This window comes from Scyliorhinus canicula, chromosome 15 (genome assembly GCF_902713615.1).
Source record: "Scyliorhinus canicula chromosome 15, sScyCan1.1, whole genome shotgun sequence".
Taxonomy (NCBI): domain Eukaryota; kingdom Metazoa; phylum Chordata; class Chondrichthyes; order Carcharhiniformes; family Scyliorhinidae; genus Scyliorhinus; species Scyliorhinus canicula.
The window spans coordinates 122,968,911-122,983,515 of record NC_052160.1 but is presented as its reverse complement, the minus strand read 5'-3'; the positions used below and the strand labels follow the sequence as shown (position 1 = coordinate 122,983,515).

Here is a 14,605-nt window from a genome sequence, read left to right as displayed (position 1 = left end):
ACACTAAGATGAGTGGTAAAGCGAAAAGTGCAGAGGATACTGGAAGTCTGCAGAGGGATTTGGATAGGTTAAGTGAATGGGCTAGGGTCTGGCAGATGGAATACAATGTTGACAAATGTGAGGTTATCCATTTTGGTAGGAATAACAGCAAACGGGATTATTATTTAAACGATAAAATATTAAAGCATGCCGCTGTGCAGAGAGACCTGGGTGTGCGAGTGCATGAGTCACAGAAAGTTTGTTTACAGGTGCAACAGGTGATTAAGAAGGCAAATGGAATGTTGTCCTTCATTGCTAGAGGATGGTGTTTAAGACTAGGGAGGTTATGCTGCAATTGTATAAGGTGTTAGTGAGGCCACACCTGGAGTATTGTGTTCAGTTTTGGTCTCCTTACTTGAGAAAGGACATACTGGCACTGGAGGGTGTGCAGAGGAGATTCACTAGGTTAATCCCAGAGCTGAAGGGGTTGGATTATGAGGAGAGGTTGAGTAGACTGGGACTGTACTCGTTGGAATTTAGAAGGATGAGGGGGGATCTTATAGAAACATTTAAAATTATGAAGGGAATAGATAGGATAGATGCGGGCATGTTGTTTCCACTGGCGGGTGAAAGCAGAACTAGGGGGCAAAGCCTCAAAATAAGGGGAAGTAGATTTAGGACTGAGTTTAGGAGGAACTTCTTCACCCAAAGGGTTGTGAATCAATGGAATTCCTTGCCCAGTGAAGCAGTTGAGGCTCCTTCATTAAATGTTTTTAAGGTAAAGATAGATAGTTTTTTGAAGAATAAAGGGATTAAGGGTTATGGTGTTCGGGCCGGAAAGTGGAGCTGAGTCCACAAAAGATCAGCCATGATCTCATTGAATGGCGGAGCAGGCTCGAGGGGCCAGATGGCCTACTCCTGCTCCTAGTTCTTATGTTCTTCTGTAAACTGGTAGAGGCAGGGAGACTTTGTCAGTCTGTGATATGCACTGTTGTGTAATGTCTTTTATTGCAGTACTCAAACAGCTTTGGTGCTTCTTCCTGAAGATTAGGCCTCACCTCTGTAACCTTGCTTTCAGTGATGGGGTGTGGTAACAGAATATTGAATTCGGTTTGGGCCTGCTTTCATTTTTATCCCATTATAATGTGCTTGTGTATTATAAAAGTCATAAAATCCTGCAAAAACTCTAGTTCCAATTTCTTAGAGCCATGATTTTGTTCAATCAGTCGAAGTTGAAAATGCCAAGGATGCTGGGAATCTGAAATAAACACAGAAAACTGGAAATATTCGTGTAAGGTAGCATCTGTGGAGAAAGAAAGTGTTAATATTTCCATTGGATGGCCTTTCCCCAGATATCGGACAAGTTAGAGATATAACAGTTTTTCACCAAGTACAGAAGTGTGGAAATGACAAAAAAAGGGGATGGTAATGAAGCAAGAAGCAAATGATGGGCCTGGAGTAGGTGTAAGTGGCAATTGCAGAATCATTATTGGCAGCTAACTGCAGGACCAAAAGAATTAGGGCAAAACACAGAAAATCAGAGTTGATCGCCCTATTTCAAATGTGACTGTGCTGGATTCAATTCTGAAATCCTAAAGATAACTCTCATATCCCCCTAATTTTTCCCTTCTGCAGGGAGAGATTATTGAGTGAAAACTTTCTTCACAACTGCGATATAAATTTCAGTATTGGTCTCAGCACTTTTCTCTAGAAACCTGTTAATGATTCTGACTCTATATTACTGAACCAAAAAATTAACACAGTTTTACAGTTGTGACCGAACAAGGCTACCTACAGTTTTATCATTTAGGCACTTATCTCACACCTTCTGCCATACATTGCAACAATCTTTGCTTTCATCACAGGCCAGTATCACTGAATTTGATGTATTTTAACATCCCATGTAGCTCTGCTTCCTGCTATTTTCTCAAGTATATTACTGTTTTAAAATGTAATCTGCTTTCTTGCTTCTTCTGTCTAATCTCATGTCATTACACTTGCTGTGTTAAATTCCACCCATCATGCTCTATCCATTGACCGTAACTATACGGGTAGCTTTGGATTATCGCTGATTAGTCATGTCATTGGCATGGAACTTGATTTTGTGTTATGAACATACATAGTTGCTTTAAAAATATTCTGTTCTTTTTCTGCAGTTCAAAAAATTATAAAAAATAGAAACCTGTGGGGCTGCACAGGTAACTGTTTCCTCTCCTCAGCCTTCCTTGCACCACCACTCTTTTTGGCTATATTTTTAGCCATGTATTTTTCTACTATGTACCGTATAGACATCATGACTCACACTGTTAAGTAGAACGACATCAAAGTAATAAGCCAAGTAGGTAAGATTCACTGCCTCAATCTTATGCACTAGACCGGAAGACTCTTCACAGAAACCAAGATGGTCACTTCTGTTAGTGTCAACTCTAGACAATTTTGTGGCTTCTGTTCTCACATTTAACTGCTCAATTAGTATTAATTATGGTCTATTGGGGTTGTGAAATTTTGGGTTGTATTTATGCAGAGCCCTCCTTCCAATTGAATTTGCTGACAATATTATAAATTGGAAACATTTAGTTGTAATTGGTGCCTGAATTGATAACCTGTCTCAATGCTTTAAGGTGCTGGTAGCCTAAATGATGCATTTTTTAAAATTAGCAATAAGGCAAGTTTTGCACCAATATCTTGCTAGTCCTTTTCAGATGAACAGAACAGTAGAATGTACCCATTAAGGATTGTGCTAGGAACAATCCAGCTTGCTTTGATTTTTACTTAGTTCCTCTGCCGATGCATTATTTGCATTTTTGATTTCTGTACAGTTGTATTAGTTTCAAGATTTGTATCCGATAAAACCATTATTTTTTCTGATCACGATGCTGTATAACTGTTGCATTTAACTGCACGCTTATTGTCTCTTAATTGGTCTTTCTGCTTTTGTTTTTCTACAGTAACTCAGTAACTTCTTGTCCTTTATCTAGATACCAGATGGTAGGGAGGAACTTTCAAATATGTAAAGCTGAAGGTTGGGATGGCCAAGTCCCAACATGTGAAAGTAAGTTAAGTTCCATTTTCCTTGGGTGGCTGATTTACATTTAAGCAAAGCACATCATGTTTCCACTTTTGGTCTTTTGAGGGATGCTGTGTATGATTAGCATAAATGTTTGTGCCTGGTGTGACCAAATTTGGATTGTATCTTTATATTTTTAAAGTTGTTTTGTTTGTATGGGCCTGTGAGGGATGAAAGAGTTCATTCCAGGTAAGCCCTTTCAGGCCTAGGATTCTTCAATTGAGTCTTGCCTCGTCAGCAACGCACCGGCGTTAGTGAGTGATCATATTGAAAAAACTGGCGCTTCCCTAATCGGCTAAAGGCTTGGAGTTCACTGGACTTCACTGGTGTGAAAATATTGATGGGGTCAGAGGCAGATGGCATGGGTAGTATTTTGAGGACCATAATTACAACACGTGCATCTCCGTCATTCTGCCCTGAACATCTACTTTCTGAATCATTTATCTCATTCTACTAATACAGGGGTTCTTGATCTTCTTGACCTATTTTCCTCGGCTCAGTCATGGAAACAACTCGATTTGCATCAGATATTCATCCAGTTTTATTTGGAGAAGTTAATTCACATATATTAACAGATTTGCTGAAGGCCTTGTACACATTTCCATTGTTCTTCAGGTGAAGAATTATTTTAGTCTCCAACTCATGCTTTATTATATTTCAGGACAAAAAATAAACTAAATGATTATGCAATTTATCTTTTAAATGTCATTAAGAAATCTTGCAACACCAGGTTAAAGTCCAACGGGATTGTTTCAAATCACTAGCTTTCAGAGTGCAGCTCCTTCCTCAGGTGAGCTGCACTCCGAAAGCTAGTGATTCGAGACAAACCTGTTGGACTTTAACTTGGTGTTGTAAGACTTCTTACTGTGCCATCTCTACATCATGGCTTTAAATCTCATGTAATGCATAGAGCACAGAAGGAAGCAGTTGACTGCATTGTGTTTTTGCCTGTTCGCTGAAAAGGCATCTAGTCCCACATGCCTGCCTTTTCTTCATCATTCTGCAAATATTTTCTCTTCAGATGATTGCTCAATTTTGAAAATCGTGATTGAATCTGCCTTCACCATACATTACAGGCTGTGCATTGCAAATCCGAACAACTTGCTGCATTAAAAGAACAATTTTTCCTTTGGTTCTTTCATCATTCACCTGAAATCAACATCTTTGCTACTTGACCCTTCTCTGAATGGGAACGACTTCTCTCCCGACCCCTCATGATTTTGAACCCGCCATGTATCATGGGAATAAGAGTCACTTGATTCGAAAAGTTAACTCTGCTTGTCTCTTCACAGATCCTGCCAGATCTGCTGCATTTTTCAATTCAGATTTCCAGAATCTAAAGTATGTTATTACATGCCATGGGTAAAGTCGGCACATTTAAATTGTTGCAAGAATTTCACAAGCATTTGATGAGATGCAGTAACTGGCAAAAGAAAGTGATGTAGTTGGCAACCTTACTTTGATAGCTCACAGTATAGAATAATATTTATTGTCACAAGTAGACTTGCATTTACATTGCAATGAAGTTACTGTGATTCATATTGTCAGGATAAAGAGGATTTCACAGATTTGATTATCCTAGATGTTCCTGCTCCTATTTCTTGTGCTCATGCGGTCTCAGGCTATGCCACACTTGCATTTCTGAGGGAATCATTCGTCAATTCATTGTAAAACAGCTAGTGAATTGCAAACCTGATTAATTTGAGTATTGGATTAGTTTGCCACAAAGAATTTACTTGGTTCCAAGCTTGCATCATGTGTTAGTTTGGATTTTCACTTTTGAGATATGTCTATACCCCAAGATGCAGGCAGCTAATTTGATGTCCGCCAAATCTGAGTGTCAATTCTTTGTAGCTATTTTCATAGTGAATTGTTAATTAGACAATCTAGGCACTTCCTCCCTAAGATAATTCATGATCTGTTATATAATGTATTCCTCGATTAAAACCCCATGGGGGCCTAGAATATGACTGCAATGCACATGCTCAACGAATCCGAACATACTCTGTATTTGGGTTAATTCATACTTCTACCACTTTTACTGCGATTAAAATATATACTATATTCCTGAGTGTAATGCATACACAAACGTCCTGTCCAAAATCCTTAATTACAGACAACCTGACAGATCATCTAGTTCAACTTCCCGCATGTTTTGAAGGGATAGTTAGCAGGAGCACTTTAAAGACTATTTAACCCTGTCTGTCTGGGGGAGCTAGCTCCATGCTGCTATTGTCTGGTGATTTGGAGTGGAGTTGCTTTTGTATGGGAATTTTGCTGTATTTTAAGAGGCAGACAATTACCTCAATGTTGGTTGAGCTGGAGCCTCATTTCTTTGCTTTCTATTTTTATATAGTATTTTTATTTTAGTTCTGATATCTCTGATCTGGCATGTTCACCATTAAGGACAGTTACGTTTTTCAAGAGGCAGATTTATAGAATAAATAGTAAATAAAAGCTAGATCACAACGTTTTTTTACATTGTAACTATCAGAAGCTAATTCACAGTTCCTTGACAATCTGATAATGTTATCACTATTACAATACAAAATACATGGGGTGGAATCTTACCAAAACATGGCAAAGTGTCAGTTCCGGTGAGAAAAACAGTGTGAAGGTGGGATTTCTCATGGAATTTTGAGCCACTTTGCCGAAAGAAAGTGAATGGGCCTTTACTGGCGGGGCAGGTCCTCTTTGAGCTGGGAACCATCTTTCGCGCTGGAGTCTAATAGTCCCCAGCCCACATCACTGATGTCTCAGGAGCTCACCCCCACTGACAGTCATCGCCGGTAAACCCCATAATCCCTCCCCGACTCAATGTCCGTCCTTCCTTTCCAACCACCATACTTATACGCACTCCACCATGAGGCTTCCGCTAGAGTCTAGCCCTGGCACTCCCCCCGGCACAGGGTAGCACTAGAGCACCGCCCAGGCATGTCCCTCTCCCCTCCACCCCCCCCCCCCCCCCCCTCTCCCTGCCCTCCAGGGGATATATGTACCTCTGTACCCCTGGAGTGATCCCTCGACTGCCTCATACTTGGCCTATTTGTTGTAAATTACTCCGGAGTGAATATTCTGTGAGCGCTTGCTAATGGATGCTAATGTTTGAAATGAGGTGGGCGACACTGTAGCACAGTGGTTAGCATTGTTGCTTCACAGCGCCAGGGTCCCAGGTTCAATTCCCGGCTTGAGTCACTGTCTGTATTCTCCCCGTGTCAGCGTGGGTTTCCTCCGGGTGCTCCAGTTTCCTCCCACAAGTCCCGAAAGACGTGCTGTTAGGTAATTTGGACTTTCTGATTTCTCCCTCCGTGTACCCGAACAGGCGCCAGAATTTAGCAACTGGGGCCTTTTCATTTCATTGCATTGTTAATGTAAGCTTAATTGTGACAATAAAGATTTCACAATCACGCTAGAAAGAATGGTGTTCTTTGATTCTCTCCACATTTGGAGCCTGTGCCAAGTTTCTCATGAGCGGGGAGTGCAGGCTAAATCTTGCCCCATTGTGTTCCTTTTACCTACTTCCTTGGACAATGTCCAGTTGGGATCAGGATGTTGAGGCGGTGTTGGTCTATTCTGCACTGTCTACTGCTGTGCCTCTAAACTGAAAACGATCCTAAAAGCAAAGTTTTAATTTGACTGTTTATTCCAAACATTAACTATATTTCATTTTCCCCAGTCATTACATGTGGTGATCTTTCACCTATTATGAATGGGACAACTCCATCACCACCCTATGGAGATCACTGGGAATATGGAATGGTTGCAACGTATTCTTGTATTATTGGCAATTCACTGATTGGTGCTGAAAAACTTATTTGTACAGAGAATGGAGGATGGGACAATGACCCACCTATGTGTAAAGGTAATGGATTTTTTGCCTCTTGTGAATTAATTTTTATCTTAAGATTTACATGTTCGGCCCTTCAGGAAGTGATTCTAAAAGTGTTGCTGCTTAACCCTGTGCTTGAAAATGAATTCATATGTTTTATGAAAAAATAGTTAATCATATGTAACCGAAAATTTAAGGCTGTTCAAAAGTAAGTACATTTTCATGTATTTCTCTTTGTATGACACCTTGCTTGTCCCCATTCATTTTCAGTTTGAATCTATTCTACAGGCAGCATGTCGCAATTTTACCTAGCACCAGTTAGGTTGAATCACTTCTAACAAATAATTTTGTTTATAAATGTACAGGTGCATTCTACTTTACCATAATATTCATACTTGACATCAGGGTATTGAATGGCAAAGCTGGAGATTAGGTCATTTTTGTACCCAGCTTTTGTACCAGACATGCTCATTTGAGATAAGCAGAACAGCACAAGCTATTAATGAGGCAGTTATTTTGTTTGTGGTTCATCTTTTTTAAAAAAAAAAAATAATTTTTATTAAGATTTTCACAAAATATAAACAACAAAACAATATTAACAGAATAACCATTGTAAAAACCCAAGAACAACACCCATCCCCCTACAAGAGCAACTACTAAACCGAAAACAGAAAAAAAAGGAAACAGAAAGGAAAGAGATAACACCCGCCACATCCCACAAACCCATGTACACACTTCCCCCTCCCCCCCGGGTTGCTGCTGCTGCCGGCCTATTTCCCTACCGTTCCGCCAGGAAGTCCAGGAAAGGCTGCCACCGCCTAAAGAACCCCTGTACTGATCCCCTCAGGGCAAATTTCACCACCTCCAATTTGATAAACCCCGCCATATCATTGATCCAGATCTCCACGCTTGGGGGCCTCACATCCTTCCATTGAAGCAAGATCCTCCGCCGGGCTACTAGGGACGCAAAGGCCAGAACACCGGTCTCTTTTGCCTCCTGCACTCATGGCTCCGCTGCAACCCCAAAAATTGCGAGTCCCCAGCCTGGCTTGACCCTGGATCCCACCATCCTCTGCACCGTCCTTGCTACCCCCTGCCAAAACTCCCCCAGCGCTGGGCATGCCCAAAGCATATGGGCGTGGTTCGCTGGGCTCCCCGAGCACCGAGAACACCTCTCTTCGGCCCCGAAAAACCTACTCATCCTCGTCCCAGTCATGTGGGCCCTATGCAGCACCTTGAACTGTATGAGGCTAAGTCTCGCACAGGAAGAGGAGGAATTCACCCTTTCTAGGGCATCCGCCCACGTCCCCGCCTCAATCTCCTCACCCCCCCCCCCCCCCCCCCCCCCACCCCCCCACCCCCCCCACCGGGTCCGCCACATACAGCAACAGGTCGTCTGCATAAAGCGACACTATGCTCCTCCCCACCCCGCACCAGGCCCCTCCAGTTCCCTGACTCCCTCAACGCCATGGCCAGGGGCTCAATTGCCAACGCAAAGAGCAAGGGGGACAGGGGACACCCCTGTCTCGTCCCCCGCTTCAGCCGAAAGTACTCCGGACTCCTCCTATTCGTGGCTACACTCGCCATCGTGGTTCATCTTCTGAGTGCAAACTAAAATAGCGTCCTCCAGATGGATTTTGAAGATATTATGATTTTTAAGACATGATGCTCTACGACACAATATAATCAGACAGAGAAGGTGAAATGGCAATAATAGTTTTGCTTGGTCATCTTTTAAATTCTAGTATGTGGCTGCGGTTACTATATATGCAGACAAAAACAACTTTGTTTTCACAGTGTAAGATCTTCCTTTGTAAAATCATTCGGGTGCAAAAGCTTGGTGATTTTTCTTTTTTGAAACTTCATCAAAACCATGGTGATAATTCACAAGTTTGCCATTTATTAAGCTGTATAATGTTAGATTTAGTTGGATTATGGTAGTTAAAATTAAGAATTTGAAGAATTTTGAAGATTGAGTTGATGAAGTATTTGATAACTTGAGTGAATGAAAATCTAACACATCCGAGGGAGAGGTTTTGGCTTGATCTTTGAAAAATTAGTTTTGCACTGGAAAAGTTCTTTAAAATTGAAAATGAACAGAAATAGCATATGTATCAAATGTGACAAATCTGACCTGGACAAGCTCAGACCCGTTAACCCAACATAAGACATTGGTAAAGTTATCTCAAGAATGCTAGATTGGAGGAGAAGCTGATCTAAATGAAATAAAGGAATTGGGAATTCATAAACACCGTCTAGCAGTCAAAACCACTCATTTATTTTGATTGATATTTAACACCAAGGCTTTTAAAAAGCACAGTTTTTATATCATTTAATTCCCACACACCCATTTCATTGCATGGATACAATGCCCAGTTGTGGTGCAGGTAAAATCTTTGGCTGGATCATAAGAGCAGTCAGTTACTTAATGGAGCCCAAAGCATTATCTTTTTTTTGCAGTTGTTGAATGTCACCATCCTGAAGTGCCTGCAAACAGCAAAATAGAGGAAGAAATTGGAGGACCTACGTACAAATTTCGGGAGACAATCACCTACGTTTGTCATGAAGGTTTTGAAATGGTTGGCAAGAGTGTAATTGAATGTAAAGAAAACAATACATTTGTACCAGCGCCACCTACCTGCAAACGTGAGTAACCATTTCTTGAATTACATATTAAATTAAAAGAACGTCGCCTCAAGTCTTCCAGTTATAAATACCTACGGTTGATTTTTCATGTTTGACATTGGTATGCTCCTTTATTTGCTCCTCTTTACTCCTGCAGAGAGTTTCAGTAAGTGAACTGTAGCACTTCCATGCTCGTTGAAAGTACAATAGGGTTGGTAAAGAATATTTCCTAACTTTTCGCAATGTAGGAAACAGAGCATCTTGGCAATAGAAAGTTATGATTACTTCTGTATGAAAGAGGTTCAAAATATGTAGCCCTTTGTTTTCTGTGGAATGGTATTTTTCTGTCTTCTAATAATAGAATTGGTGCTGTTGACCCTCTGGTTAGCAGGGGTTACGGGGATAGGGTGGAAGTGAGGGCTTAAGTGGGTCGATGAGGACTAGATGGGCCGAATGGCCTCCTTCTGCACTGCATGTTCTATCTTCCATGTTCTATGGTTCAGACGGAGCAATTCTTTTGATATAATACAGTGATGTGTGATGGATCCAATCTCACTAGTTTGCTGTAAACCTATTTTGTCAACTTAAGGATCAAATCTGCCACCTATCATCAATTAACTTCACAACTTGGTTAATGAGTGAAGGTATTAGAGCAGCATTATTAACAGGCACGCAGAGATAACTGGAGAACAAAATGCCAAAGTGTATTTAGTTTATCTTCTATTATTCTGGGTGGCTCATGATATTACAATAATTGTTGACTAATCATAGCAATCAATCTGTATTCATTGCAGCAGACCCGGATATGATGAAAACTCCAATCGTGGAGAGCTTTGGAAATCATCGTACATCATTTTCCTCCCACGTGCACTGCATTTACCACATTGTGTATCCAATTATTCACTGAATCTCAAAATGATATTTTCTAAAAAGAGTTTATCTACATGCTTTTAATAAATCAATACGAACTGCTTTTGATGTAGACTAAAGGTAATGATGATTGGAATGAAAATTGAATCCTGAATTTCAACAGCCACACGCCAAAAAAAAAGGGACTAGAAATAACTATCACATACCCCAATCCCAACACTACATTACTCTTAAAGTGTATAGTTTATTTTATATTCTATTTTTCAGAATCTATTTCATGGGATGGGATCAGTACTCAGTTGTGGGGCAGATAAATGTCCTGGTCGTATTATAAGATGAGTTGAAACTAATGTATTTTTTTTGATAGCTGTTGAATGTCATCTCCCTGAATTACCTGCAAATAGCAAAATAGGGGCAGGATTTGGACCTGTGTATGGATATCGGGAGACAATAAGCTATGTCTGTAATGAAGGTTTTGAAATAGTTGGCGCAAGTGTGGTTGAATGTAAAGAAGGCAATACGTTTATACCAGCACCACCTACTTGCAAACGTGAGTAACCATTTCTTAAATTAACTTTAAAAAAAGATGAGGTGAAAGTACTTTTACATGTTTGAGGTGTATTTTTTGGTTGACATTGATATGCTGTTTTTTTTCCCCATCACTCCTTTAGAGCGTTTAAATGGTAATTCAGTTGATGTTAAAGTACTTGGAGGATTAATAAAGGGTATTCTCTAATTCTGTGTTTTTCAAACTTTTTTTCCTTTCACCCACTTTTACCAACCGTCCGACCTTTTCGACCCATGGTGGCTGACCTTTGTGTCACATGCCACATTCGCTTACCTTTAATGCGAAAGGGGAGCCTGGTTGGTCCTCACAATCTCACTCAAATCAGATTCACAGGAGGAGAGGGTAATGCGCAGATCAGGTGCAGACTTCAGCCAGTTCCTTTGTGCCGTCTTCATTTTTGTGATAACAGAAAATCGAACCTTGCACATGTAGGTTGTCGTTAAAGGCAGTAGCAACAAATGCTTGTTTTACTCAGCACGGATACTCCTGGGAGATTCTACTCCAGAATGCTGACAGCCTCATGGACTTTTGGCATGTTTTTAATGCCATTGGCAGACCTGGAGCTGGTCCTTTGATCCCTTTGTGGGAACAGGGTGTCCATCTCGCCTCCACAGTGTCTAGCAGCCTACCCAAGTTGGCATCCCTGAAGTGTGTAGCATGTCTGCTTTGTACCTTGCTCATGTTGGGGATGAGTTGGGAGGGAGCACTAAAAGCAGCTCCCCCTTGTTAGCGGGGAGCTGCTGGGCAAGTCTTGCGAATCAGCTGGCAGGACAGCCAGTACTGGCATGAAACTCATAAGGGCTCATTTTTGACACTGTGTGCTGTTAAAATGGGCCACGATCTCGCGGCCGCGGCCATCGAGAAACACCCAGGAAGTCACTCCCGAAACAACACACAAACGTCTTCCGTTAAATTGTGCCCATTGTCTTCCTTTTCATTTGTTTCTTTGTTTTACCTGGTGAGATGCATTTTGTCCACTTGAGGAGACTCTAAGCTCCAAGCACCCATTGAAGCAGTTGTATCATGGTTGGTCAGCACTTTACTCATGGGGGGCTGACCAAATGGACAGTGGCTGGTCAGTGGTATATGATGGCCCCTCCCACTGTCAGGCAGTCTGTAGCACCTAATCCCTGCATAAATTGACTTGGGCTTATCCCTTGTAGCTGTGGTCTCCTGTGTTGTCCCAATGCTCTGCATCAAAAGTGAAGTTCCTTCTACAGGGTGAAAGCCTGGGCAATTTGTATGGAAATCCTGGTCTGCCCAAACGTCAGAGCGCCACTCTCAATCCCCCACCTCGTTGAGCCCAAAGGAATGGAAAGCACTACGTTTGTCACTGGTGATTAAAGAGGTTGTCAGAATAATTATATATTTAGACATCAATCTGCCTTTGGGCTCCACTCCAGACTTTTTGACGGGCTTTAGTCACTTAGCCTTCAACTTTCCTGAGGTATCAAAAGGCAGTGGAGCTATTCACCCATAGTTGGGAGTTAGTTTCAAGGGTCCAGAACATGTCCACATTGCTTTTGGGCTGGCACACTGCATATCTAGGTCCGAAGCTCCTCGGAAATCCTCTGGAAGCTTTAGCTCCAAGCCGGTTTGGGGGAGGGGGGTGGTGGGTGGGCTCCGTTTCTCTGTGCCATCTCAAGACTTACACATTTAGCTCTATTTCCATGCTGCTGCTAGCCAGTGATGTAGGCTGAAAGGTTGAAAGTGATAAACTCTCACAAATAAACAGAAAGCACTGAACAATCAAAGCAGGTCTGACAGCATCTGTGGAGAAAGAAGGGAGCTAACGTTTTGAGCCTGGATGACTCTTTATCAAAGCTAAAGAGAATGTTTGAACACTAAGAGGTGGATTAACAGGTCAGTACTACCACTGCAAGGTATTGCAGAATTAGAGAAAATTTAGTACCTTGCCATTATTTTTGCCTTATCCAAAATCTTTTCTTGTGAATAGGAGAGCGGTCAAAGTTGAGAATCTGATTGTTGAAAAATGTCACATACGTTTTATTGGCAATCTTGCAATACTTAGATAATTTTCTATTTTTTTCTGCGTAGCAAAGAATTGTGGTAATCCAGGAGAGATATTGAATGGATATTATGAGGCACCAAATACTACTTTTGAAACAAAAGCTTCTTTTTATTGTAATGCAGGGTGAGTATTTGGTGAGTGTTGGATGAAGTGAACTGATTTTGGTGAAATTATTTAAGTAATCAGGAAACTAATGACCCAGATCTTGCTGGAGTGCAACATTCCACAGCATGCCCAGTTAGTCAGATTTTTTTCTCCTTGCCTTTCAGCTCAAACCTTTTGCACTCTAGATTGCTGGAAGTGCATGCTGATAATGGCATGGCAAGGAGAAAAGGGAATCTTTGATTCAGAATTTTGAGACTTTTTACTTTGTTTCTCTGGTTCTAAATATGGCGGTCAATATGGTTGCCTTCCTTAATACTAATAATGTTTGCATTAGAGTCGTCAGGCATCTTTCGATACCGTCACAAGATTCAAACCTGAATACTGATCAAAGAGCCAATACACCAGTTAGTTAGTTTAAAGTCAATACTATTTATTTACACACACAGTAATATCTACTTATGCACAAAATACTACAAACTAAACTATCTCTAACGCTAATGCCTATACTTAGCTTCGGGTGCCCACTCAGTCAGAGGAACAAAGGCGTTATTCGGATCTGAAGCTGTTGGGTTCGAAGGGGTACAGGAGAACAGCTAAGGTCGTCCGTCTGGTAGCGAGCGTTGACCTTGGACTTACTTGCTTCTGGTGTAGCTGATGGATGGGTCTCTCCGCTTTGAGAGCCAAATCCAAGAAAGCGATTCTCTCTTGGGGGTTTCTTTTTATACCCGGAGGGGCTTCGCGTGCTTTTGGGCGGGCCTTAAACTTGGCCCCAATTAATTGGGCCGTTTCTTGCTCACGGCATTGATCTTGACCAATAAAGGGGTGGGTGCCCTGATGGCTGGGCGTGTCCTAGGTGGCCGTTGGCCTGACTTTGTTTACGCTTTCGGTTTGGGGAACTGGCGCCGAGGTGTCGGGAGCTGTATCGGTTGCTTGAGCGTCTTTTCTTTGTTCCCGGAGATGGGCCATCAATATGTTAATCGACCTACAGTTTCAGTCTCGTCTGGGAGCTGCCGTCCCAATATGCATACAGGTTCTGTGCCTGCTTGCTTTCTTAACATTGTCCATAGTTCCCTACATTCATTGCGAGCATCCATTTTGTATTCTGGAAGTGGCCATCCCGATTGGCTACAGACTAATAATCTATCTCTTTAAATATGAGATTAAAGGATTGAGAAGGAATCAGAAAAATGACCGAGAAGGAAATAGGATGAATTAAAGTGAAATCAGATAGTGAAAGACAGGAGAAGATATACTAGCAACAGAAAACAGGAAAAGCTGTGCAATCTCGGCAGGTCAGATAACATCTGTGCCGAGAGAAGGGAGCTAACATTTCGAGGCTGGATGAATGAGATTCCCCGATTCTTTTGATCCCTTTCTGAGAGGATCTTGAATTGTTTTAAAAAAAATAAATTTAGAGTTCCCAATTAGTTTTTTTCCAATTAAGGGGCAATTTAGCATGGCCAATCCACTTAGCCTGCACATCTTTGGGTTGTGTAGGCGAAACCCCCGGAAACACGGGGAGAATGTGCA

At 41.6% G+C, this 14,605-nt stretch overlaps 1 protein-coding gene across 4 annotated transcripts in view; it reads left to right on the top strand.

Annotated features, from left to right (window-relative positions):
* LOC119978258 (membrane cofactor protein-like) overlaps positions 1-14,605 on the top strand; it is a 78,118-nt gene that overhangs the window by 23,593 nt on the left and 39,920 nt on the right. For all 4 annotated transcript variants that reach the window (XR_005463411.1, XM_038819740.1, XM_038819738.1 and 1 more), the window contains 5 exons: positions 2,958-3,031; positions 6,723-6,908; positions 9,336-9,521; positions 10,738-10,920; positions 12,997-13,093. Coding sequence is in view for 3 of the 4 variants with exons in the window: in XM_038819740.1 (XP_038675668.1) it covers positions 2,958-3,031; positions 6,723-6,908; positions 9,336-9,521; positions 10,738-10,920; positions 12,997-13,093 (726 nt within the window). In the remaining variant the exon portion in view is untranslated. The remainder of the gene's footprint in view (positions 1-2,957; positions 3,032-6,722; positions 6,909-9,335; positions 9,522-10,737; positions 10,921-12,996; positions 13,094-14,605) is intronic.